The following is a 26684-nucleotide window of genomic DNA, read 5'->3' on the forward strand; positions in this document are numbered from 1 at the left end:
CTTGCTAGCTTTCTAAATAAGTACCTTCTCTGATGATTTTTAATTGCAACCCCCCTGGGAACTATAACTGCACGCCCAGTCCAAATCGACTCATCAGATCAGGTTATCAAGGGAGCCTAATTTCATCTCCCTCTTCGATGAGGACACGGTCCTCAAAGGGTGCCCTAATGATTTGCTTAGTTTACTCTGCTTAAATTTCTGTGGCATGAATGAGCTTAGAGGGAGAGCAAGGGATCTGTAATGGGAAACCATGACTAAGAAGATGGAAGTGTCAAGAGCCTGACAGCTGGAACCAAGAGGAACCACAGGAGAAGCCCAGAACAATAGAGGAGATTGAAGAGGTGGCATAAATGTGGGATGGATGTCATCATTAATAAACTCCAGCGAGCGGCCAAACAAATAAAAACTCTCAGGGCTCCCCAGGAATGAAAAACCAGCAGCCACGAGCCAGCTACGAGATGCCTCTGGAGAGTAATAATCCAGGCTGGAGGAGGGATGCTGCCGGAGAGAAGTTAGCGTCGATCACCAGAAAGAAAGGAGGGGTGAGCATGATGGGGTTAGAGAAAAATAGCTCTGATTTGTGCAACCAGCTCAACGCACTGATGGAACGAACACTGTGCGCTAGGATCGAGTGTAGGGAGTATCCGAAGTCCCGGACTAAAGAGTCTGGGATGGAGGATGCTTGCCTGTAGTATCCGGCCTTGGGCCTGCACGTAGGATGCCTGCCAATGGATTTGGGAGTATCTGCAGTCCCAGGGGACTGGGTCTGGGACGGAGGATGCTCGCTGGTTATGGTGCCATACGTGGTGTTTGGAATGACTGAGGTCTGCCTGCTCAAGCGATACGGTTTTTGGAACTGCTTAATCAATATGATTTGGACCTGATTTGGCTAATTTGACCTGGAATGCAAAATATATTTAAAAAGACACAACAATTTCTATGCAGCAACAGGATCCTAATAGGGACCAATTAAAAACTGAGAGCACAAGTTGGTGTGCACCCTCTTTAAGAGCCAATAGGAATATTTAGATTATTACCTGCACTGCTACCAAGGCTGCCTTTTAGCCCAAATCCACCAGCCACCCACATAAACCTCTTAGCTCACACCCCTAGCAGCAGACTGACAGCCCTGGACAGCACTCCCAGTATCGAGGCCCGTGGTCCAACTTCTCTTTGGCCTATACCCTATGTTTTTCAACTCACCTGAGCATTGCATGGTGCTATGGGCTACAGAGATGATATTTTGGTCTGGAGGAAGAAAGTAGAAGAGCACAGCCAGACCCAGGTCAATAAGAAGCTCCAAGCAGCTTTGCAAAGAGCTGGCATGAATTGGACACAGCTAAAGAAATGAACAGAAATGTAAATTGTACGTATGGGAAATCACACATCTGGGAGAAGACACAGCTAAGTGAGATGCTGTCCACTTCCTTGGCTCGGAGTGATTACTGAACACCACATCTGGCTCACTGAGGTTGATAGGTAAACTATTTGTAGGAGATAGCAAGGAGGATGGGAACAACTGGAACCTGGCACCAGAGGCTGTGATGGGGCTGCCCTGCCAGCACAAATGGGAGGAGAGATGACAGATAAGGAATGTACCCTTGTTTCAGAGTCAGAATTGGATCTGATCTGGAAGATCAAAGTAAGATCTACACGTTCATTAATGCGCCGTCGTACTGTGCATTAAGTTTAGGACTTGTACTAAATCAGTGTGCAGTACCTCGCACTACTGCACAGTAGTGTTTAGTGCGCACGGGTTTTTAGTGACGATTATTGCACAGTAGCCTAATACTACAGCGCAGTAGCACATTAGCATAGCTTCTGCCTGGTACGCTACTGCCCTCTGTTATCAGGCTACTGCACAGTTAGCATCTCGTGTAGACATGCCCACTGAGACCATAAACTAACCCTGATTTTTCTTTTTAGTGAGATATAGCCGGGAAAGTCTTAAACCGGACCCCGCCAGCCTATGGAGCACATCTGAAGTGTCCTCAAAACGTGGGAAAAGTTGCTACGTTTCCTTGTCGATCAGCTGAACCAGGCATGCAAACTCTCCCAGCAGGCACAGAAGCAGCAGCGATGGTTGTATTTTCTGCAAGCTCCATAATGTGTTGTGAGCCTTTGTCAAGGCAAATCATTAGCTAGGATTGCATATTTTTCATCTGGGAAGCTGTTTGCAGGAGATGAATTTAGGTGTCTGCCTTAGGAAATGGTTGGTTTGCTTCAATAATCAAGCAGCGTTTCTGTTGTTATTAATCTGGCTTTCGTCAGGAGCCCCGTGTTCTTTGGAGGAGAAAAAAACATCCGTGTCGTTAATACATTTCTGCAGTAATTGAAGGGGTCTCAAACCATCTGCGGCTCTGGAGAAACCCGGAGAGTGCCAACACCTGGCAGGTCAGAGTGGCAGGACAGCTAACGGCTATTCATCAACCGGGAGACTTGAAAGGTAGAAAGTGTCTCAGGAGACCGTTCTGCTCATTCCTCCAGAGGTTAATACCACCCCTCTGGCCAGGTTTGCCAAAGGCTTCTACCTCTGGTTGTTATTTCAAACCCTCGAAAATCTGGGTAGCAACGTGCCACGTTCTGACCACCAGAGACTAGGACATCTCCTAGACCTGCTATAATATATTTAATCAATATACTAATAGCAAATGCAAGGCCAGGACTGCTCCAAGATTTAACAGCTGTGGCATTTGCCATGCCACCGTGCTCTCAGATGGATGGTTTTTGTCCCCAGAAATGTTCCTTGTGCTTGTGAAGATAAAGCTTGAGCACGCAAAAAGGAGGAAACCAGACTGGAGGTTGGAGTGGGGCGTTCACTCTGAAACGTGATGGTCCTGGGTCACCGAGTCCTTTCCCTGTGACTGCAGGCATCCACAGGGCCTGCCTTAAGGATAGTGCATTAAGAGCCCTGTATCCTGAAGCTCTATATCCACGTCCCAGAATAGGCCACGCTTGGCAGTACCAGCGACAGCTTCCTTCTGCTGCCCTCTTATTTAGACTGCTGTTCCTGCCTCCGGAAAGTTTAGAGGGGCATATCCAAGTGGCCCTGGTAGTATGAGCATCACCAAAAGGTCAGCCTGGTTGTCTCGAATTCCTCGTTGCAATGTTGTAAGCTGTTAGCTTCAGCGCTCGGGAATATCCCCCTCCGAAACAGCTCTATTAAACCCCTGTGGCAGTGCCCTTTATCACACATTATTAGAGAGGCATTTTGAAAGGTCTAAAGTCCTCCGCTATTTAAGCGCATGACCTTTCCAGTTCTACGATCTCATTTTCTCTCCAGTTAATGTGCTACAATGAATTGCACCTGCCACTGAGCACTTGGTTGATCAGAAAGTTGGTTAGACCTTGGACTCATAGGCCAACTGCTCCCCCAGCCCCAAATGCAGGCTGAATAATGCTGCAGTCCTTCTCGAGAAGCCATCCGACGTCCTTCCTTCGCGTATAAAGCCGAACAAAATGCAATGTAAGTTGTCTATTGGCTCTTAATTTTCTCCATGCATTTGGCGCCTCATTTTCTGCCTAGGAGATGGATGGGGTTTTTTGTGCGCTAACTGAACACCAGCTGTGCGACCTCATCCCAACCTCCAGCGTTGAAAGAAGAGGTTCATCTTTGCGATGTAGAGCTGAAGCTACCCATTACTGGTGGTTGGGCTAAGACGGAGACCCCTGGGTTGAGGCCCTGTCCACTCACACATGCCACCAAATACCCCATTCCCATTAGGGTAGCAAGGGGGGAGCTAGTGGGCACCAGTCACGAGCTCCAACTTTGAGGAGGTGCAAAAATGGAGGTGGCCACCACTGCCAGCCTGGCTGCCACTGCCCAGGGCACAATGCCTCCCAGTTAGGTCTCGACCCATCCTCCGTGAGCTTCCCACTGCCACGTTATTATACTTGCTCCATCCGAGGTGCGTTTGGCACGTCCCGTACAGAGCTGAGCCCTGAGCCAGATTTTCTGCAGGCGTCAATGAGCAAATAGCACTGCCGTGAATGGAGTTACACCTGTTGGGGCTGACTGAGGATCGAAGGCGAGATTTTTTGCCTTGACAAGGTCTATGAGCACCTTCTGCATTTTCAAATGTGTCTCTCTGTTTATAGTTACGAATCATTTTTGTGTAAAGCAAGCATGGAGGTATGAGACAGGGCTGGAAGGGCAGGAAGGAAGTCGGAAGTGGAGTCTGTATAGCACACGAGCAGCCCTTTCTACAGCTGCGTCGGCACTGCCCCAGCAGTCGTGTGTCCATCACTGTGTCTTCATCAGCAGCTTTATTTTTTGAAACCCCTCAGCTTCTGGAGTCAGGGGATTACACGGAGATGCTCAATCTGTATTTAAAGACAGGGAGTGTTTCCAGTCCTCCTGCTTGCAAACACGAACTTGAACCCCTGCCCCAGTGACCTCCCTCGGGCTGCGGGGATCAAGCGATGGATGTTGTTCTTTCGCAAAAGGAGCGGCAGCGGGTCACATCCTGCAGGGTTTGTTCAGGACATGGGCAAAGTGGGAGTTTTCCTGAGTAAGGACAGGAAAAGCAGAGTACAGCCTTCAAGACTAATAGAGATTTAAAGAGCCCTGTCTTCTAATCGCCTATACTGGAGGCGTCCAATTTGACCAGCCCCAGGGCTGGATCTGGACCGCAGGGCTCCTCGCGGGCTGGATCTGGACATGGTGGTGGGGTGAGCGGCGGTGGGGTGAGCGGCAAAGGCAGCAGCAAGGTGGTAGATGGAGCCGTTTCTCCTTGGCTACCACCACCGCGCATCCCGAATGGGGCTGCATAACCCATAGGTCCTACCACTGTCCCTCCTTGTCCCACCCCCTCTAGGACCCCCATGGGCTGGGGGAAATGGCTCCAGGGGATAGATCTGGCCCATGGGTCATATCTGTAACACCCCTGACTTATACCACAGAAGAAATCATGGACTGAACCCAATCCAGGCCAGAGTTGGAAAGGGACCACCGATACTTTCCCAGGGGCGACCTGTGGGCTGAGCTCCCATCACTCTCACTGGGTGCGTCTATGCATGCAATTAATGCAAAGCAATAAACTCTGGCATGTATCACGCTGGAGTTCGTTGCTCCTGGGCACCGCGACGGTTACACGTGCGTCTGGGACCGCCGCAAGTTGTACTGGGCTGGAGCAGCCCTGGCTGGCAGGGGACCCTGGGGGTCAGCATCCCTGCCCCCCAGCTCAACATCTTACAGACGGGCTGGCTGGGGCACAGGCAGACCCTGCACTGAAGCACCCTTGTGCCCCCGCCAGCCCTGTCTATACATGGTGCTGTGCTGTGCACCAAAGAAAGCTGCCGCGGGATAGTACTTACATGTACTAACCTATGGCGGCATGTCTTAGTTTACTGCAGCATAATCGGCCCACGTGTGTGCACACTTTTTTTGTTTTATAATATATATCATGTTCCAGGTCAAGTTAGCCAAATCAGCTCCCAATCATATCAACTGAGCAGCACTCAGTCGCTCCAAAAACCATATTGATTGAGCAAGCACAGCTCAATCATTCCTAATACTATGTACGGTGCTACAACCGGCAAGCATCCTCCATCCCAGACCCATCACCCTGGGATTTCAGATACTCCCAAATCCATTGGCAGGTGTCCTATGTGCAAACCCAACCCTGGAGGTCTTGGGGTTCAGATGTCCCCAGATACTAGACAAGCATCCTCCATCCCAGGACTTCAGATACTCCCTACACTCGATCCTAGCCCACAAGAGGCTGAGATTCCCCGAAGAAAGCTGCACCTGCACGAGTAGATATGAGATGTTGACTGCAGAGCTAGTTAGGCAACTCGTGTAGACGTGCCCGCTGCAATCAAAATTCAGGTCAGCCTGGTTCCCGCGAGTGAGGGGTGAGGGTGCCCAGCCTGAGCCCTGTGGCCGGTGCATGGACAGCCTCAGTGGCACTATATGCAGGCACAGCCTGGACAGGCAGCTCTTACTCTCCCGGCTTGTACTTACTCCCACGAGTTGCCCCGCTCTGGATTTGCAGGGCCTGGTGCAAGTGCTGTGTTGCAGCCTTTCATGACCGCAGTCACAAAGAACGGGAGCGTTGATTTCCCTCTGCTCCCTCACTTCGTGGCACCTGCCTGGCACACGGGGAAGTCTGGAAGGCCTCGGCATCCAACATTTACCAGGCAGAGTCATACAATATATTAAATGCATCTTTTATGAGTTGGGAACGACTCTTTTCATAAGCTCAGAGCATGTGACAGCCTTCGGTAAGGCCGCCAAGTAGGGGGCAGGGGAAATTTTGTGTTGAAAGGTGCTTTAAAAGCATACGCAGTGTTTAGGACTGCCTCGCTTGGACACGAGGCTTTCCCCCTCGGCAGATGGGAGTTGTCAGCACGCAGCACGCCAACCACTTCCCAAGGAAAGGGCTCCAATCATTTCCAATTGCTTCAACACCGCACATGCCCTGAAACCCCGAACTGCTTCCAAATTCAAGGCTTATAAAAATTTAAATGCTCCAATAATTTTAAATTGTGTCTGCTCAGCCTTGCTGGAGCCTGGCCAGTCCTTCAGCTCTTCTTTTTTTTTGGCGAGGGGGAGGGATGTCTTTTTATTAGCGCTTCAATTTGGAAGCAAGTCAAATAGCATCATAGCAGAGCGATTCGGCAGTAGCTGAGCTGATTCGCAGGGGATCATAAAACAGGATTAGGAAAGCAACAAGAAAGCCTGGAGGAGAAAGGACCAGCTGAGTCATGGCATGCAGAGAATAATACAAAAAGGAGCAAAGGGAATAATCCTCCACCGACATCTGAAGAATGGGGCTGGGTGACCTAATAGACCATTTTCAATGCCCTTTGCTCCCCTTTGGGACATGGGGTTGGACATGGCATCTGTTTCACAGCGTCTAGAAACATATACTGAGCCGGTGTTGCAGCTGCATGACTCTTTGGGACAGGAAGTGAAGGGACAGCTGGGAACGTATCGCATCGGACTGAAATGGAAATGGGACTTGCATGCAATTAAACTAAGCTGGAATTAGGTCCTGTCTTAGGAGAGTGCCACGGGGTGGCTGAGACCCTATTCAGGACAGCCTCTGTATTTCAGACAGCACCGACAGCTGTACCCACGGCCCACAGACCTCAGGGTAAGCACGTGCTCTTCTGGGCAGGAATGGGATTAAATGCTGATTTTTTTTTCCCATCTCATTCGAATAGACCAGAGAAAAATCTGTCTCAAAGCACGTACATGAGACTTCACCAGCACCCAGGAAATATGCCAATCAAATACCGTAAGCTGTGCTAGGCTTAGACCCAGCAATAAAGCACCCGGGCCCCCTAGACAAGGCCGGTGAGATAGGGACCCTGCCTAGGCATCCCGTGATACCGATAATGAAGTCTCACAGTTCTGCCTCAATAGCTCCATCCAGAGTCTTGTACAGAGGCAGAAGAATTAAAAACACAGCTTTGGAGAAGTTGAAAGGAAATCTAAGGGAGTTAAAAATAATCACTTTTGCTGCATCCTACTTCACTAGACTGAAATCTGAAAAGGACAACAAAGTGCATCCCTGTTTAGCCCGCCGCGGGATGTCGGCAGCTTTACAGGGACTGCTGGGACATGCAATGCAGGGAGGACAGCCACAGCATAAGAGGACGTGCTTCAAAGCAGCCCATCCAAGCTTGCCACAGAATATATATATGTAACACAGTGCTTCTCAACCTTTATATATATAACACCGTGGTTCTCAACCTTTATATATATATATATATATATATATATATATATATATATAACACCGTGGTTCTCAACCTTTTTTACTGGTCTCAAGGCACCCATCATTGGACTCAAGGGACCCCTCAGAAAATGTGAGCTCTCACCTTGCACTCATTTTTTGGCCAGGGAAAAATAACAGATCAGTGCTTCTGTTGCAAAGAGCTCAGAAAGATCGCAAGAGGGCAGAACGCTTTTGACACTCTGGGATTTCTGTTGGAAATCTCTGGGTTCATCCTGAATTGTGTTTTGCGTTGGTGTACCAAGCAGAGCTAGTATTGCACGGCACCCCGCAGCACTCTTAAAAGGATCTCATAGCACCCCGGGGCGCTGCGGCATCCTGGTTGATGCACCAGAACAAAAAATGCCTGGTAAACTCTTTACCTTTTCCTAAGGTGCCTGGTGAAAGGACTAGTGTGCTTTTATGGACTAAAAAGCATAAACCGACGCTTTAATTGCAGTGAATCAAACCAGTCTGCCTGGCTGCAAAGCCCTGGTGCAACACCATACGCCAAGTAATCCAGCCAGCCAGAGAGCAGCACAGGCATCTTGCTCAGTGACATTTGGGGCCACATCGGACCCTGCCACCTTGATTGCATATGGCTCTGGAGGCAGAAATCATGAATCAAGACCGTCCCGAAGCCGTAAGATGGGGGTGAGGGGCCCAGATGGAAAGTCACGTGCTGGGATCGTCCGTGATCGTCTGTCCCACGTCCAGCCCTCGCTGACAAAATGGAAATCTCTTTCCACCAGACGGTGTATCCATAAATGCCTTTTCTTTTCCAGACTCTTGCAAAACCAGCTGTGCTGTCTCAGCACACCTGGCGCACACACTGCTCCCTCCCCACCGCTGCTAGGTATGTATTTAAAACCAAGTCACAGCGAATCTTTCTCTCATTAAAAAGGGCGGGCGGCTTTAAAATTAATCCGTGTTTATTTATAAGCGCCTTGAACACCAGAGAAGTTTTCTTGGGGAGTTTTACACAGGGGTTTGGACCCTTTTTTGTTTTAAGGAGAGAAGGAGGTATTTTGTCCGATGGAGAAGGTGGCTCCGTTTCAGGTGAGAAAGGCTGCCACACACACGGAAACCTCACCGGTCATTCTTCAGTCTCCCTTTCAACGTGTTCAGTTCATGGAAAAACCATCCCGCCCCGCTCCGACAGTTTATATCTTTGCTTTCTTGGCAACAAGGTTAATCATGTTACTTGGCATCTCCATCTCTCCCTTCTCTTCCTTTTCTTTCAGGTCTTCAAGTTCCACGCTGACGTAGAAATAGCCCATGATGGAGAAGAGGATGCACACGGCAAAGAGGAGGCCCGCAAACAGGACAAACTCAGCCCACTGGAGAAGAAACACAAACGCAGCTCTGAGCACCCGTTCCCAAGGGAGGCAGGCACCTGCTTCCTTTCAGAGGGCTTTTTGCATGCAAGGCCTTCATTGCCAGGAGAGCTCACAGGAGGAAAGCCTCTTTATTGAGGTTTCTGGGACCTCTCTTATATGAAATTCGGTCATTATAAGCATATAGCTAAAGCTAATTGGTGTGAGCTGATGAGCTAAAGCACGGTTCATCCTCCAGATCCCTCCCAAACGGGCAAATCTGCCTTAAACTTCTCCAGCAAGCAGGAATGCACAACATTAACCATTTAGAGGACAGGCAATGCTTAAAAAATCCCCACTGTTAAAACTTAGTGTTACCTTTTCACTAGAAATCAGAGCCTCTCCCAATTCAGACCGTCTGGGTGAAACTAATCTCCAAATCTAAGCATCCCAATCCCAAACCTGGCAATGGGAGCAAGTGGTCTTTCAGGAGTCCAGGGGCCTTTGCCTCACCGGTAAGCTCCCCGCTGGGCCGTGTGCCAGGCTTATAGCAGATCACAGTACAACCTGCTGCCATACAGGGTGCCCACTGGGTTAATGGTGCCCACTGGGTTAATGGTGCCCATTGGGTTAACAATGCATATTGGGTTAACGATGCCCATTGGGTTAATGATGCCCATTGGGTTAACAATGCACATTGGGTTAACGATGCACATTGGGTTAATGATGCTCATTGGGTTAATGATGCTCGTTGGGTTAACAACGCACCAGCTCCAGCCCTTGGCATGTTGGGCTTATAGTCAGGGCATTTTTAACTATTTTAAGTGCCTCGATGACAGAGCGCCAGGCAGAGGACACTCCCAATGCAGCGCCCCCATGCCCAGCCCCGTCACAGCCATACCTGCTCTAGCGGTGCCACCTGGGCCACAATAAGCACGATGACATTTCCAAAGGCCACGGTTAGCAGCCAGCCTGCCTGGAGCACGGACTTCATGCTGACAGGAGCCTGAAAACAACACAAGGACCTGTTCAATGGCTTGGGCTCCGCACCTTTGTTTCAGCATTTGGCTGCTCTTTCTCCCGGTATTTCATGCCAGGCCGTACGGATGCGGAGGGCTCTATGGTGCGGGGGATGGACCGAAGTGGAGGGAATGTGCTGCCAAGTGGACACCAATGGACTCGCAGAGCCTTGCGACTGCATGTGGTGTCACAGATAAGTTAGCGTCTTAATTTTAAACTAGGCATTTACCGGAGTTGGTGCCAAAGGCCAAGTTACAAGTCAGTAGCAGAGATGGGAAAATTGTCCAGAAGTCCTGATTCTTAAGGGGATTTTTTTCTCTCCTTTTTTTAGCAACCATCGATGAGTCCCAAAAGTACAATACCTGAGAATAAGAGAATGCCAGGCCTGTAATGGAGAACATCACTTCTCCAGCTGATATCAACAGGTACTGCGGCAGCTGCCAAGCCAGATGGATATGATTGGCTTTGATATCTTCTGACTTCCATGCATTGAGAGTGTTTCCAGATGCCTAGGAGAGACAGCACAGGGGGCACACGGATGAGCTGCTGAAGCAGAAGATCTATCCTGCATGGGCTTGCACACAGAATTTACCAAAAGTGAGTTTTCGTATAAAGGTGGAAGAAAAAAAATCTGCTTTTTGATATACCAGCTGGATCTGAATCCTACCAACTTCCTGCACCATCAACAATTCAAGGCATGGGACAAGAGCGAGGCACTGGAACCGCAGCCCGCCAGACAGACCTGCTCTTGTCCTACACCTGCATCAGATGCCCTCGTATGGTTTACACTAAATTTATTTCTAACTCTCTAACTTTGCTTCCTTCGATTTAATTAACATCTGCCCTATTACAGAGAGAAAGAGAGACGGAGAGGTTTGACTAGTAGCCAAGAACACACTAACCTGCAATAACTTAAAGTCAACCTAGAGGAAACAGCAAATTCTGCTTTTAAGAAGGATGCTGAGGAAGGCATGGGGGATGTTTACGAGCAATGCTTAATCACCATAAAGGGAGACAAATCAAGAGGGCATATTTCTGAAGGCTCAAAGGAGGGAAAGAAACCTCTGTGTCTTGCTCATTAGGCCATAAAAAAATGTCAGCGATGCCTTAAAAATAGCTGGATGGGGATGGAAGCTGCATGAAAACACTGTCCCTAATGATTTACCTATTAGAGTCCAGGCACATTCCCACACTACCTACTGCATTTAGGTCATTTATACAGCACTTCAGACAGGAGGCGGGGATGCCATGCAAATCCCAGGAATGAGTACAACTGAGCGGAGCCCAGCAAGAAACATCAAAGCCCATCACCAGAAGGAGAGAGATGTGAAAAGGAAGAGCCAGGAGGGTCAAAGACAAGTTGGGATAGGCAGGAAAGCCTCATGTGGAGCCTTAGGAGACAAGTACCATGAGATGAAAGGGGCAGCTGACTGTGGACACATGAACAAATGATACCCAGGGAAAAGGGGACAGGCTGAAATGGGGTGAAATCACCCTGATTTAGCTTCCAAGAGTGGACACACAGAACTGGTATGTGCAAGCTTTATTCAGGCTCAACTTCCAGGAACCACTGTGTCAAGGACTCCCGGGGTTGTCTCCATGGGTTAAAATCAAGACTGGCCACCTCCGCGGTTGCCTGCAGCTTCCCTGAAGGCCTGCCTGCCCAAAAAGAGAAGCAGGGGCAAGGTTGTGATTTTTATTTAACTTCTGGAGGTTGGCAGCCAGGTTTGTGTAACATTGGCCGGACAGATGGGATGAGTAGGATAGCCAACACCCCCCCACCAAAAGAGCCTCCTGGATTTTCACTGCCCAAACTGGGAAAAAAAAACAACTCTGCAAAAAAAAAAGAGAGAGAGAGAAAGAAAGAAAACCCTGAACACACATTTCAACGACAACAGGGGCTAATTTAAGGACATTTGCACTCCCTGAAATAACAGGGCAGATCTATGACTTAGTGGGGCTAACAGAAACCTGGTGGGATTCATCCCACGACTGGGCGGTACATATTGAGGGCTGTAGATTGTACAGAAAGGACAGGTCGGGGAAGAAAGGGGGAGGGGTCGCGCTCTATGTCAATGAGCAATATACATCAACCCTCATCAAGACGGAATCGAAGGATGAGGAAATAGAAGGATTGTGGGTTAGGCTACATGGGGGGCAAGGAGAAAGGGATTTGGTGGTAGGGGTCTGCTACAGACCCCCACACCAAGGGGAAGAAAGAGATTCAGGGCTCCTGAGGCAACTCTCGGAGACCATAAAAGCTAAGGAGGCGGTAGTCATGGGGGGCCTAAACTACCCGGACATCTTCTGGGAGACGCAGACAGCAAAGTCCCACCGCTCACGCAGGTTTCTAACCTGTGTACAGGACCTCCACCTGACACAGGAGGTACACGGTCCCACTAGGGGGAATGCTATACTGGATCTGGTATTGGCAACGCAGGATGACATGATAGGGGACCTCCAGATCAGTAGCCATCTGGGGGACAGTGATCACCTAATAATATAATTCACCATAAGACGTCGAGTGGGTAAGGTAACTAGTAGGGTGAAGGTGCTAGACTTTAGGAAAGCTGATCTCAATGAACTCAGGAGATTAGTCAGGGACGCACTGCAGAGTAGGAGTTTTGAAGGGATGGGAGCCCAAGACGGGTGGCTGTGCCTAAAGGAAACGATCCTTTGGGCACAAAGCAAGACGATCCCCGAGCGAGGCAAAAGAGGGAAAGGGGCCAGGAGGCTTCCATGGCTGACCAGAGAAATCCAGGGCAGCCTACGGGACAAAAGGGGAGCACATAAAAAGTGGAAACAAGGTGAGATCACTAAAGATGAATATACCTCCTCTGCTCGTGCTTGTAGGGAGGCAGTTAGGCGGGCCAAAGCTACCATGGAGCTGAGGATGGCAACCCAAGTAAAAGACAACAAGAAATTGTATTTTAGATATATTGGGAGTAAAAGGAAGGCCCAGGGAGGAATAGGACCCCTACTCAATGGGCAGAAGCAATTGGTGATGGACAGGGGGGACAAGGCTGAACTCCTCAACGAGTTCTTTGCCTCAGTGTTCCTAAGTGAGGGGCACGACAAGTCTCTCACTGGGGTTGTAGAGAGGCAGCAGCAAGGCGCCAGACTGCCATGCGTAGACCCTGAGGTGGTGCAGAGTCACTTGGAAGAACTGGATGCCTTTAAGTCGGCAGGCCCGGATGAGCTCCATCCGAGGGTGCTGAAGGCACTGGCCGACGTCATTGCAGAGCCACTGGCGGGAATATTCGAACACTCGTGGCGTACGGGCCAAGTCCCGGAGGACTAGAAAAGGGCTAACATGGTCCCCATTTTCAAAAAGGGGAGGAAGGAGGACCCGGGCAACTATAGGCCAGTCAGTCTCACCTCCATCCTTGGTAAAGTCTTTGAAAAAATTATCAAGGCTCACATTTGTGAGAGCCCGGCAGGGCAAATTATGCTGAGGGGAAACCAGCACGGGTTTGTGGCGGGCAGATCGTGCCTGACCAATCTAGTCTCTTTCTATGACCAGGTTACGAAACGCCTGGACACAGGAGGAGGGGTGGATGTCGTATACTTAGACTTCAGGAAGGCCTTCGATACGGTATCCCACCCCATACTGGTGAACAAGTTAAGAGGCTGTGACTTGGATGACTGCACAGTCCGGTGGGTGGCGAATTGGCTGGAGGGTCGCACCCAAAGAGTCGTGGTGGATGGGTCGGTCTCGACCTGGAAGGGTGTGGGCAGTGGGGTCCTGCAGGGTTCGGTCCTTGGACCGATACTCTTTAATGTCTTCATCAGCGACTTGGATGAGGGAGTCAAATGTACTCTGTCCAAGTTTGCAGATGACACAAAGCTATGGGGAGATGTGGACACGCCGGAGGGCAGGGAACAGCTGCAGGCAGACCTGGATAGGCTGGACAAGTGGGCAGAAAACAACAGGATGCAGTTCAACAAGGAGAAATGCAAAGTGCTGCACCTAGGGAGGAAAAATGTTCAGCACACCTACAGCCTAGGAATGACCTGCTGGGTGGCACAGAGGTGGAAAGGGATCTTGGAGTCCTAGTGGACTCCAAGATGAACATGAGTCAGCAGTGTGACGAAGCCATCAGAAAAGCCAATGGCACTTTATCGTGCATCAGCAGATGCATGACGAATAGGTCCAAGGAGGTGATACTTCCCCTCTATCAGGCGCTGGTCAGACCGCAGTTGGAGTACTGCGTGCAATTCTGGGCGCCACACTTCAAGAAGGATGCCGATAACCTGGAGAGGGTCCAGAGAAGGGCAACTCGTATGGTCAAGGGCCTGCAGACCAAGCCCTACGAGGAGAGACTGGGGCACCTGGACCTCTTCAGCCTCCACAAGAGAAGGTTGAGAGGCGACCTTGTGGCTGCCTATAAGTTCATCACGGGGGCACAGAAGGGAATTGGTGAGTATTTATTCACCAAGGCGCCCCCGGGGGTTACAAAAAACAATGGCCACAAGCTAGCAGAGAGCAGATTTAGACTGGACATTAGGAAGAACTTCTTCACAGTTCGAGTGGCCAAGGTCTGGAACGGGCTCCCAAGGGAGGTGGTGCTCTCCCCTACCCTGGGGGTCTTCAAGAGGAGGTTAGATGAGTATCTAGCTGGGGTCATCTAGACCCAGCACTCTTTCCTGCTTATGCAGGGGGTCGGACTCGATGATCTATTGAGGTCCCTTCCGACCCTAACATCTATGAATCTATGAATCCTCAGCTGGCATAAACCAGTGTAGCTCTGCCGAAGTCAATAGAGCCGCATCATTTTATGCTGGCTGAGGATGTGGCCCAGGATACTGGAATGACTCTACAGGCATTTAGGACTCTGCAGCTGGTGCATCTTAGCCAGCCTTCGGGCTGGGGGCAGGACTGGATGATCTTCCGAGGTCCCTTCCAGCCCTGACGTCTATGAAATCTATAGCTTAGTCTTTAAGGTGCTCGCCTGCCTTGCCTTCTGCCTAACTTCAGCCCAACTTGGCTAACACCCTCGGTGAAGCTGAGGGTCTGACCTTGAACTGCTACCAGGCATAGTGGCCATAGGATTCAAATGGGCTTACCGCCAAAACACAGACCCCAGACACTTAAAATACAGGAGCATCTCCATTAACCGTGAGGGTTCATGACAGAAAACTGAACGGTTATGTTCCCTCCAACAGAGGTGCGGCACCATCCGCACTCCTGACCCAGCTCATTATGACGTGCTGATTTACTCTATAAAACCACTTTACCTAATACCTCATTTATGATCAAATGAATTGCCCGGATAAGGAAAAAAAAAATCATCCTTTAGCAGAAAATAAATAAGCCCTTTGAGAGACAGCCTCTGATTTGTAGCAGCACAGCGAGGTTGTTAAGGTAACCAAAACTGGAAAAATTATCTAAGCAAAAAGATACCATGCAAATGATGCTGTTATTTATTGTGACAAAATGCAGATAGAAAACACTTGGGAAAGCAAAGATTATGGCATCATTTTGGAAGGAGAAACAGATTTAAGGGGGATATGCTTGCATGCCCCCCGGGAGCACTTTTGCACGGCATACATAATTCCCTGAATTTAGAGATGACAGGACAGGCCCGTTTCCTTGAGGGTTGTACACCCCACCTCAGCAATGACTGGGAGCTTTGCAGCTATAATTGTTTTCTTTGGAGAACTGGGTTTGGAGGCATGGCCAGATCTTAGTAGTTGCCCAACAGGGACACTTTATTACCAGCGAGCAGCTAGTAGCATTTTGCCCTGCTAATCACAGCACGGCAGTCAGAGACCCAAAGGGCAGCTAAGCACAGTGTCCTGTCAGACTCGGTTTGTCTGCACGGCTGTGCTTTGGAAAAGCCAAAGTGGTAAATGGTCTGATCGCATCTAGGTACTTGGCCCTTGTCAGCTAGAGAAGCATTGCAAATCTGAGTGGCTGGAGCAATAGCAGCCCGTCAAAGGGGGCTGCCTGGCTCCAATGCTGTTAACACCCCTGAAAAGGGGGAGGAAATGTCATGAAAACTTCCCTTTCTGTTTCTGGAAATCCTCCAAAGATAGATGCTGTTCCTTAGCTGGAATTCAAAATGATTATGTACTCCCTAGCTGAGAAATGGCAAGACAGACACCGACTTTCAAGCCTCTCTCGTGGCTTTTCTCCCGCCCCCTCTAAAATCCCCAAGGCCCGTCACGTCAGCTCCAGGCAGGGGAAGTTGCAGGGCGAGGTGGAACATGTCTGGAAAGTAATGAAGGTAAGAGGGCTCTTGTGGAGTTTTTAGTGATTATATATCGATGTTACGCCCTATCTGGCAGGGGCATTTCCAGCAGCACAGCACCCCCTTAGTGCCAAGGATGAGCCGGCATTAACTCGGAAAGAACAACGCTGCCGAGCAAAACTGCCAAAACCAATCCATGGATCCCATATTTCCCTTGGAGGATTCCCACTCGAGCCACAAGACCAGACCTTACCTCTGGTTTAACCTGTAAGACAAGATCACAGCGTAAGGTGGAATGGCTGCAGGCTACATTCACACGCTCGGTACCAAAATTTGCCTCCTATAAGTGACTCTCTTTCAATGGCTATGCTCAAGCTCCTGCCACGGTAAAGGCAAAGTCAGCAGATGCCGGAGGAAGGGCAAGACGTCGGACAGAGGGGAGGGGAGCGCAGAGCGGAAACGATGCGTTAAAGCCGAAGGGGAACTCACGTTGGTTATCACAACGGTGTACGACGCTCCGAAGTCAAGCAGCCCTAGGTCCAGGCTGAATTCCCCTGTTTCGGTTCGGCATTTTCTCTTATTGTAGCTTGATACAAGAATGAAGTAAAGTATTTCCAGGTTAGTCTTATAGACAAAGAGCTTAGTTATTAAAAATACTCCCAAAAATGGACCGGGGGAATGACTAGCCCACATCTGCAGCCGTGTGCATGCCCGTCGGTTTTTGCTCTTTGGTTTCCCTTCTTTGTACCAAACACAATTCATCTCATGGGACATCTCATCGCTGACACGGGAAGCAATGGTTCCCGATTCCACCTGGGACTGAACTCCTTATTTTTCAATGTCTCCTTCCACTTTAAGCCCCACGTTTCAGGGTTTTTGCACCAGGCAATTGAGCAAGGTGCCTATATTCTTCAACTTCACAAAAATGAACTATGTGCAATTGCTGTTGAGCAATTTGCTTTCAAAAGAGCGTGACTTGCCTTCAGATTTACTCTCCTAGCCCTGGACAGGCACAGTTTCTATTCAGATGCCAGCTGACTTGGTAGAGATTATACCACAAGGGTTGTCAACTCCCACAATAAAACTCTTAATGGGGTTGCTACAGAGGAAGAGGGAAAGTTGTGCCACTTGTTTTAGACCTAATAGATGCCAGAAAGGCAGATACCCTAAAAATACCATAGTAGGGCCAGCTCTAGCAATGCTACCAAACCATGTGGAGCCCCAGCCTAAATGAGCTATTAAAATGCTAGTGCAATGTGATCCAACGTATTTCCCAGCGCTGCATAGTGTGGGAAACAACTAGCCCAAGTGCCAAGGTCCTTCTGACCACGACCGCCAGAGCCCCATGTAAAAGATAAGTTCCTGGACTAAACTGTGATGTTTTTACTCAGATAATGGCTATAAGGAATTTAGCGTCCACCCCCTTCATTTGATCCTATTTAATCCACCTATGTATCCCAAGTGGTAGCAGCCCTGGGCAAAGAGGTGGACTTGGCACCAAGTGGATGCTACATTAATTCAGCTATACAACTCACACAGGCCTATCGATCCGCTGTCTTTTTGCTGGCACGCCCTGCAATCTAGCAACATTGCTTCTTTGCAATTAGGTACAAATGGGACGATGCATATACAGACTGCTCTCCCTTTGGCTGACATTTCAACTCCTGTCACACAATAAGCCAACTCCAAGAGCGTGCAAGAGGACCCTTGCATGTGTCCAAGAGAAGCCCCACGAGGGAAACCGGGATGCAGGTATGAAGTTAAGTGCTTACTTTCCCCTCTCTAACGTCGTGTAACCCGAAACGCCATAACTTTTATTAACGCTGATGTCCTCCTGGCCGCCCAAGGTGATGTTGACATTTTGGTCCCATGCATTAATGAATCTGCGAGGAAAGTATATTTCATCATGGTGTCAAGAGAAATACAATAGCAGACACTTCACATGAGCTGCTCAACCGCTCCTAATGCGCTCCGTACCTTTTAATTTTTATGGCACTCTCCCTTGCCAGCTACCAACACTTAAGTCTGGGTCGCTGCCCATCTCTTGATTCAAGGATAATCATTTCCCATCCCCGTATAAGTTAACCCTGGATTTCCCCACTTAGGTGACTAGCACTGTACCCTCTTTCTCACTTATGAGCCTGGCGGTAGGGCTCTTCTGGGACACCTTCATAAGCTTAATTGGCCATGACGAAGGGCTTCATCTATCCCGAGGAAACTAGGTCTTGTCTACATTACATAGATGAGTGTCACAGTGAATCCACCATCAGTCATGCCAGCTTGGGATGCACTGTTTACGTATTCACTTGATGCCAGCAAACTTTTAAGCATTATACAAATTTGGATTTTTTTTTTAATTAAAATGTATTTTTCTAATAAAAGATGTTGTTTCCATTAAAATGGAAAGTTCCCCCAGAAATGTCTCTTGGTTATACTGTGTTTTTCACTAGAAAAAAAAAGCAACAAGAAAAGTTTTTTTGTGTTTCAACTCAAAAATGTTACATGGTCAAGTAAAGAATTTTAGTAAAAAGTCAAATATAAAAAGTCAAATATTTTAGAAAAAAAAGCAACAAGAAAAGTTTTTTTGCATTTCAACTCAAAAATGTTATATGGTCAAATAAAGAATTTTAGTAAAATGTCAAATATTTTTGCCTGATAAAGATTTTTTTTTTGTTTTGGTTTCCAGCTGCCAAAAACCGACTTAAAAAAAAATTCAATTGTCACCTCTTCCCAAAATAATTTTTTTAATGAAAGGCCCTCCAAAATATTTAAAAAAAAATGTTTTTGTCAAATTTTTTTACAGGAAAATAAAGCATTTCCCAACTAACCCAGCTGTCCTTCAGCTTTACCTGCGACTGAGTTAGGGTGTTACGTCTTGTGGTTGCATCAGGGTTCATTGTGGACTTTTGCTACGAGGCTCACCAATGGATTTGTACAGGCTGGGTTGGATAGGGACGATCCTGCCTTAGGCAGGGGGTTGGACTAGATCGGTGTTTCTCAACCTGTGAGTCGTGACCCAAAAGTGGGTCGCAAGAATATATGAAAGGGTGGCAAACAAACTTTGAAAATGGATTCTCCTTTAAAGGAGAAAAATGTGGGAAACCGTGGCTTTTTCCTTGCAAGCTGGCAGAGACCCAGACTGCGAGGGTCTGCTTGGGCTCCCCGTGCCCCCCACGCACCCACCCCCTGCCCCACGCACTAGGCCTGGGGCAAGGGGCAGCGGGTCGGGGGCGAGGGGCGCTGGGTCGGGACTGGCCATCCATGTTTACAAATGGGTCCTGATACCCACTGGACTAGATGACCTCTGGAGGTCCCTTCCAGCCCAACGTTTCTGTGATTAAACAGGTCTCCTCCATGATGTTCAGTCACTACTGACCCAGTCTAGTACGATGTCTGCAAAAGTACTAGTAGATACGGCTGACCCACAATGCAACAACATAATGGGTGAGTGCAAACGGCATCAGATGCTTGGCCATTAGTACCATGGTTCTTCATCATACTTGGTGTGCACCTGGCACCTGCACCAAAGCTCATTGCTTTATGGTACCCAAACTTCGTTTAGAAATGTTCACGTCATCCAAAATCAAATTCATGTTACTAAAAACAGCAGCTATAATCCTTAATGGGTATTTAGGAGATCTCCTTCTTACACGTCTCTAAGTGATGCCTACTGACAAAAAGGAGAGGCTTTGCTTTTCACTGTAATTGTTAGATAAAGCGGATCTGGGAGCTGGTGCGGGACCTGCCCTGCCTCTGGACTGAGGAAGCCAGAGGAGGTTTGTCCCCATGGCAGGAAGATAATCCTTTCCCTTACACACGCAGCACATCTCATGTGGGATCCACTGCTAGAAAACAGACTGACAGTTAAAGGTGGCCTGCCAGCAAAGCCCTTGGGCCCAATGTTGGAGAACCTCGGACACGAGCGTTGGCACTTGCACCTAGCTCCTCAAAATGCCACGGCTTTCAGGGTGTTGGCACAGCTGCAGGGAGCATCAGCAACATCTGGCACGCTTGGTGTGAAGAGGATCCAAGCTCTGGGGCTTCGTTCAGTAGTGCAGTGTGAGCTTCATCCCATGCACACAAATGTAGGCAGCCTTTGCCACCTCTGCGGTGCTTCTGTGACTGCCCGGGCCCAGGAGCAGGGCAGGGAGCAGGAGTATGGAGGAGGGAGTGGCGGGGCAGGAGGTGTAATTAGAGCAGTCCTGCACCTCTCCGATTGCTCACTGAGGCAGAGGTGCAAGCTAGGTCAGTCCTGCTCAGCCCCTAACTGCTGATAATGGCTCCTGAAGCTGCCTTTATCCCAGGAATACTGATGCAATTCAGACTCCGGTGACATCTCTGTGCCACAAGCTACAACCCTGGGAGCTACAACCCTGGGAAACAGCACCCAGAAAAATCAAAGAGCTCAAAACCTAGTACCAAAACCAAATCTGACCTGACAGCTGCCATTCCCTTGACGGGTTTCGTTTGCATGTCTGTGATCTGGGGAAGGAAAAAAAGCAAACACAGTTATTAGCATGCTGTCTGATGAACAAGATGCACTGGCAAATACTGGTATCACGGGAGGTAGGGGCCTGATCCAAAGCTCATAGAAATCATTGGGACTCCCCCATAAGATATGGAGCATGAAATCCGGGCCCCGTTGAAGCTAGTGGCAAAACTCCCTTTGGCTTCATTGGGACCAGCGTTCATAGACTGACATAGTAAGGTCACTAGGTCATCTAGCCTGACCTCTTAGGATTTCACCCACTGAGCCTTGCCCTGAGCCAGTAATTTGGGACTGACTAAGGTATATGCCTCAAAGAGTTGCCTAGTCTTTAACTGGAGACATCAAGAAATGGAGACTCCACCAGTTTGGAGACTAATCACCGTTAAAAACAGGTCCCTTATTTCTATAACATTTGAAATGGTCTGACACTAACTTCCAGCCCTTCATTCTTGTGACGCCTTTCCTTGCTAAACTACCAAGCCCTCCTTGCCGAAATACAAATATACTTTAATTGATACTCTTTTTGATCGTCACTTGGATCAGTGACATATCTCATTTACAGGTAATTTCTCCAGTCCTTGAGTAGATGGCCATCCTTTGCACCTTCTTATGCTTTTTAACATCCTTTGCAACCTGTAGCCTATGCGCAACATAGTAGTTTAGCAATGGTCTCAGGAAAGCCATATACATTTCACCCTAGGTAAGAGAATCTAGTAATCCAGCAGATTAATCACACATAATCAACTTCTCACTATCTGTTGGACTACTGAAATGTGGACCGAGTTGGGAAGCCCCTCATAAGGTATAAAACCATAGATTTCAGAGAGTTGGTGGCCATCTGGGACCATGAGATCAGCTAGTCTGACCATCAAATTTCATTAAGATTGCTGCTATCAGGAGATACTGATATGTCACCAATAATTCTTATTACGATTGGTTCATGCAGCTTCTAAAAAGGGGTCACATAATAGGTGAGCAGAATCTCCTCCTTCAGATGAATGCAATAGCATCGGCTTTACTATCTATTGTATTATCTACATTTATTTGGGGAGAAACAGCTTTGCGTTCAATCCTGTGAAGGACCTGGGGGAAGATGCGTTTCCCACCCCAAAGGGCATGTATAATATAGTAAAAGCATAGAGCCAGATCCTCAGCTAGTGCAGATCCATTGATGCCCCATGGCTATTGAAGCCAAAGGCGCTATCCCAATGTGTACAAGCCATAGGTACGGTCCAGAAGTGCTCAAGGCAACCACCAGATGTGCTGTGTAAGCATTTAACATCCCTTTCCCTCACTTACAGATTGTACTGTGAGCTTCCACGAGCAAGGACCTTGCCTTCCAACCTGCCCACACAAGGTCTATCACACTTCTGGCATCATACAGTGGTCCATCAAAGATAAATGTACACTAAATAATACATCGCCAGAGTGAATAATATATGCACACTTGATAAATAATAAATACCAGCAGTATTTCTGTCAGTGGTGGATGCAAGGGGATCAATGCTGCCTTTTCATGGGGCAGGCCAATCAAACTATTATTGCCTCTAATGGGTGCTTTCCTGAGCTGCTAACATCTTTGTTCATGGTTGAAAGATATACAGAGATGTGAGCAAGCCTCTCCAGGCCCATTCTAGCATGGAAAACCATGCAGATTTGTGCATGCAGCTGCCAAACCCACAGACATCTAAAAGTACATTTAGTGGTATTGTCCTGCGTGGTGCAGAGACGTCCAGCGTAGCTGGAAGCAATCAGCACCCAGGAGTCTGAGGTTTCATGCAAACTACTCCGAACAGAGTCGACGAGCCCACACAGGGCTCTGCATCCCTGCAGGTCCGCAGCTTCCAGAATTGGAGCTACCCAGGGGCCGTCTTTGAAGATGTACCCAGAGGAGGGTGGGATATACCCGGCCCGCGGTTACACCAGGGCAATTCCAGCTACCTCGCTGACATTTAACCAGGGATGAAACTGGCCCATTGCCTTCAAGGGGCTCCAGTGGGTAGAGGAGAGTGCCATATGGACTGCACGCTCAAGGAGGAGAAGGCTTAGATACAGGTCTGGGGCAGCAGGAAACATGCGTCCCACCTTCCCCGGGTAGCTCATTTGGATGGAGGACCAACTCTCTGTAACAACAAGCTGCAATTCAGCTGCTAACCTGTGAGACATGGGCGACTGGTGCCTCCCGAGTCTGGCGGGGCACCAGATCGCTGACGGGGGGGTCCCCCAGCTGCCAATTGCCAACCGGGGGGGGATACCCCCCAGCAGCCAGTTGCCAAGCCACTTCCGCCGGCACTTCCAGTTTCACAGCTGGCGCTTCCAGGGGGTGCACATGCACCCTGCGTGCACCCCCTACGCGTCGCCAATGCTGTGAAGCGGGTAGTGCATAAACCGCAGAGGAGGTGACACAGAAGGCCTCGTCAGAGGAAGGTCCTTTGGAGAGATGCTAAAACTGAGCCAGCCCCCGCCCCGGTTTCTCTCCCCCGTTTTGTGATTTTATCCTCAAACTCGAAGGCAGCAGCACGCCAAGGTGGCCCTCCTACTGCTGAGCAAGGGTGAGGAGCACGAATGCCAGCTCGCTCCAAGCTGCTTGCAGGAGCTCTTCCGAGCACACCCCAGCAAGTCAATATTGGACAGGATGATGGAGCTCAGCATTGCCAGTTATCCCAAGCCTTGCAGTGTCTGGTGGGGTTTCCCTTTCTCCTCAATGCCCCAGCTGCCAGAATCAAGGGCTGACATGAGACTTTCCATGGTCACGTTTAGACGAGGGGGGATCATCCTCATGGTGGTGGGAAAGGGCCTACAAACATGCCCTCCAGGTGCTCTTCTGCCCCCACCTCCGCCAGGGCTTCAGAGCTCAGGCCAATAAAAGAATCGTAGAAGAAAATAAACTCCTTTTCGAACATGGTTTATACGCCAGTCTCTTGAATCTGAAGTTGTACCCCACGATTTCTGAGTGCACGGGGTGGCAATACACTCAGTAAGGAGGGTGCTGCAGGAGGAACTGGGTTGCAACCTGAGGCCGGAGCCTGATCACGTTTACTTCCTGAAATATTCTGGATTAAGTCCCGTAATTGCTACAGAGTTTCTTCCGACTTATCCAGGAGTAACCGAGATCAGGATGTGGCCCCCGATGCTCACTGTATATCTCTGGCCGTTCACCGCGCTGCACGCCAGCCTGGCTCTGCAGCTGCAGAGAGGGGAGCCAGTCTTATCGTTTGCTCTGTTTGCAAAACGAAGGGTCCTCCTGCACGTTTCGACTAAAGACCTATAATAACTAATGCCAGGAATGTTGCGCTCCTGTTTTCATTTCTGTGTCTGGCCCCAGAGCCTCTTAAACATCACTGCTTTATCCAAGTACTTTTTGGAGGGGAAGGGAGACAGAGTCAGACTTTCCGCTGCTGACCGTGCTGCGGCTCGACTGCCTCAGCAGCCAGGGCTCTGCTCTCCGGCTGCGGCATCCACCAATTTAAACTGTGCCCAGCAACCTGGGTGCTGTAATGCCTCCATTAATCACCCAGCAGACGTGCATGCAGACTCCACGCTGCTCGCTAAGAAGTCAACTTTATGGCGTCTGAGAGCAACTGCGCTGACACTGTGACTGAGTGGATGAATTAATGAACCCATTACCCCATTATGCATTGGATCATCGCAGCCATTGAATTAATACTGTGTTTACACTTCCGACCCGTACTCACTAAGCGGCTTGATATGCTTCCTCCTGCTTTGTAAACAATCAAGCTGTACACGGATTTCTCCTGCACGGTGTAGTTAAAAGCGGAGGCCGGTCCAGGAGTCTCTTGCAGGTTAAAGCGAAGGGTTTGCTGCTCACCGCTCAATATTAATTTCAAATACTCAGCTGGATCCTGCAGAAAGAAAACAAGCTCCAGTACACGAGGAAAGAGCTGTCGCTTCCTGGGGAATTGCAAACCCATTCTCACTTCAAGGCAGGTTACGGAGAAAGGTTAATAGGGAGGGGGATTTTCAAAGGTAGCTGGAAGCATCCCAAGCTGCTTGGGAAATGGCTTGCATTGACCTCTGTGCTTTGATGCTTGTCTAGCCAGAGCTCAGAGCAACTTCTCCGTGCGTGCAGCAGCCCACTGGCCAGAGCAGACCCTCCCTACTTGCTGCTTTTGATTACCCAGGGCTTAGCGCTTCACCCAGCACGTGCCGCAGCTGGAAAATGAAATTACAGGCAGCCGGTGGTGGCCACGCTGAGCACCTCACAAAGGCAATGCCCAACGTGTGCAGGGCTCTGCAAGGAGAGAGATCTAAGCGTCCGGGTTGCAGCTGAAGTCTTCCCCACGCTCTTCTCTCCATTCCAGGTCCGTGCATTGAAAACCTTAAATCCGAATCCCAAGAGTGATGTTTTAATTGAAATTGAGCTTTGCGACCTGCAGACCAAATGGCTGCCCGCATTCGCCCTGGGACAACTACCTGCTATTCTTAATTACAGCCGAACACCGTTAGCCAGCTGTTTATTTCTCATTTAAATACACCTCAAGAACCATCGTTTCTATTTTGAGGCTGCAATGGCAGTGCCCCGGTCTCCGGGAGGCAGGCCCCCACCCACGCTGTCCCGGCAGGGACAGCACAGGAGCTAGGATGCGGCTTTCTGATCCTCCAAAGGAAAGGGAGCGTGAATGCATCCTCTTTCCCGTGGGAGTCTCAGTGCTAAATGGGATGAGACCTGTCACCTGGGGCGCTCATACACGTGACGGGGGTTTAGTCCTTAGGGTTGTATTCTAACCCCCTAAATTGAAATGGTGGGTTTTTAACTGAAACCCACTGTTTCAATTTAGGAGTTTTATCTTTCTGTCACTGTTACGGTGAGGGGCCCAATCCTTTTTTCTGCAGAGCTGTCTGCCTTTCCTGCAACGGGGAAGGGTGAGCTAATAGCTGCAATGCATCGTTGCAAACTAAACTACATCCTGATCAGGATGTAGTTTAGTTTGCAATGACGCAAATGCATTAAACCCCCCCAAAACTCTTGCACGTGTACAGTGTGATGCTATGACGCCATATGAAGGGACATTTTCATCACATGTACATGGTAATGGCATCACGTGTACAAGTGCCTCTGGAGCTGAGATGACAGCTGATCATTTGAGGTGTTAGGAAGCCCGTCTACAACACACCCCACTTCAGGGAATAGGAGCTGAGGGTATCAGCACTGCCCGTACTCTTTAATTGAGGGAGACCGCTCCCGCTTTGGACGTCTGAAAGCTGCACATGAGGTCTGCTGGTGTCACTGAATCCCGCTGGACTGTGGATACGGCCTTCTCGTCCTGAAAGAGCCTACCTGAAAAGTCTCAAATGGCTGCTGAAAGAGGTCTCGGTCTTGGACTGTCACTTGAACTTTGTTGTCTGCCAGATTCAGGACTTGAAGGAAACTTTCTTTTGGAACAGGCTTGGGCATGTCACGCTCCTAATTAAAATAAAAGGTTTTAAGCACCACTGTCCACTTTGCAAGAGCTGCTGAACATTGCTTGGTTTATAGCTGTAATATTCTGCCTCTGTAATGATGGTCTTGTCAAATTGCCACTTCCCCGTCCCTTCTTTTCTGCAAGCTGCACTGTGACATGACAGAACATAAGTCTTATTTAGGGAGCTCTTTCATGGTAGTTGCTTGCTCGCTGCTCTGCCATTCTTCAGAAGGGTACTCTCCACCATAGCACGCGTCCAACAAATATATGCAAGACTAATTAGCTGGGGGACTTTTATTTGGGCCATTAGAACCAGGCTGATTTGGAAATGTTATCTTTCCCAAGTGCCTACATTTAATTGACTATTGTGTCCTATCATGTTAGAATCGATGGAGCTAGAGATCTGTCTCTATGTATGGACAGGATTTCGAAAAGCACTCAGTCCTGGTCTACCTTTGGTCCCACTGCGGTTGACTTTAAATAAAAGCAAAATAAAGCTAGAACTGAGCACTTTAGAA

At 49.0% G+C, this 26684-nt stretch overlaps 1 protein-coding gene and 1 long non-coding RNA gene across 5 annotated transcripts in view; one reads left to right on the forward strand and one right to left on the reverse strand.

Annotated features, from left to right (window-relative positions):
* Positions 1–3109: 3109 nt before the first annotated feature.
* LOC132250418 (uncharacterized) lies at positions 3110–10498 on the forward strand. The gene is made up of 3 exons (XR_009462142.1): positions 3110–3466; positions 8969–9555; positions 10392–10498. It is a non-coding gene; the product is annotated as an uncharacterized LOC132250418 (long non-coding RNA).
* Positions 8639–26684, reverse strand: part of SLC15A2 (solute carrier family 15 member 2) — an 82027-nt gene continuing 63981 nt past the window's right edge. For 3 of the 4 annotated variants that reach the window (XM_019480520.2, XM_014599383.3, XM_059727482.1), the window contains 8 exons: positions 26043–26168; positions 24439–24606; positions 20690–20736; positions 18027–18137; positions 16744–16840; positions 10423–10569; positions 9942–10046; positions 8639–9064 (listed from right to left, as the gene is read on the reverse strand). In XM_019480520.2, the coding sequence (XP_019336065.2) occupies positions 8888–9064; positions 9942–10046; positions 10423–10569; positions 16744–16840; positions 18027–18137; positions 20690–20736; positions 24439–24606; positions 26043–26168 (978 nt within the window). In that variant the 3' untranslated portion in view covers positions 8639–8887. Of the gene's footprint in view, positions 9065–9941; positions 10047–10422; positions 10570–15461; positions 16520–16743; positions 16841–18026; positions 18138–20689; positions 20737–24438; positions 24607–26042; positions 26169–26684 lie in introns of those variants that run through there. The other variant, XM_019480521.2, reaches the window with a different exon arrangement.

The sequence above is a fragment of the Alligator mississippiensis genome, chromosome 4 (assembly GCF_030867095.1).
Source record: "Alligator mississippiensis isolate rAllMis1 chromosome 4, rAllMis1, whole genome shotgun sequence".
In the NCBI taxonomy this organism is placed as follows: domain Eukaryota; kingdom Metazoa; phylum Chordata; order Crocodylia; family Alligatoridae; genus Alligator; species Alligator mississippiensis.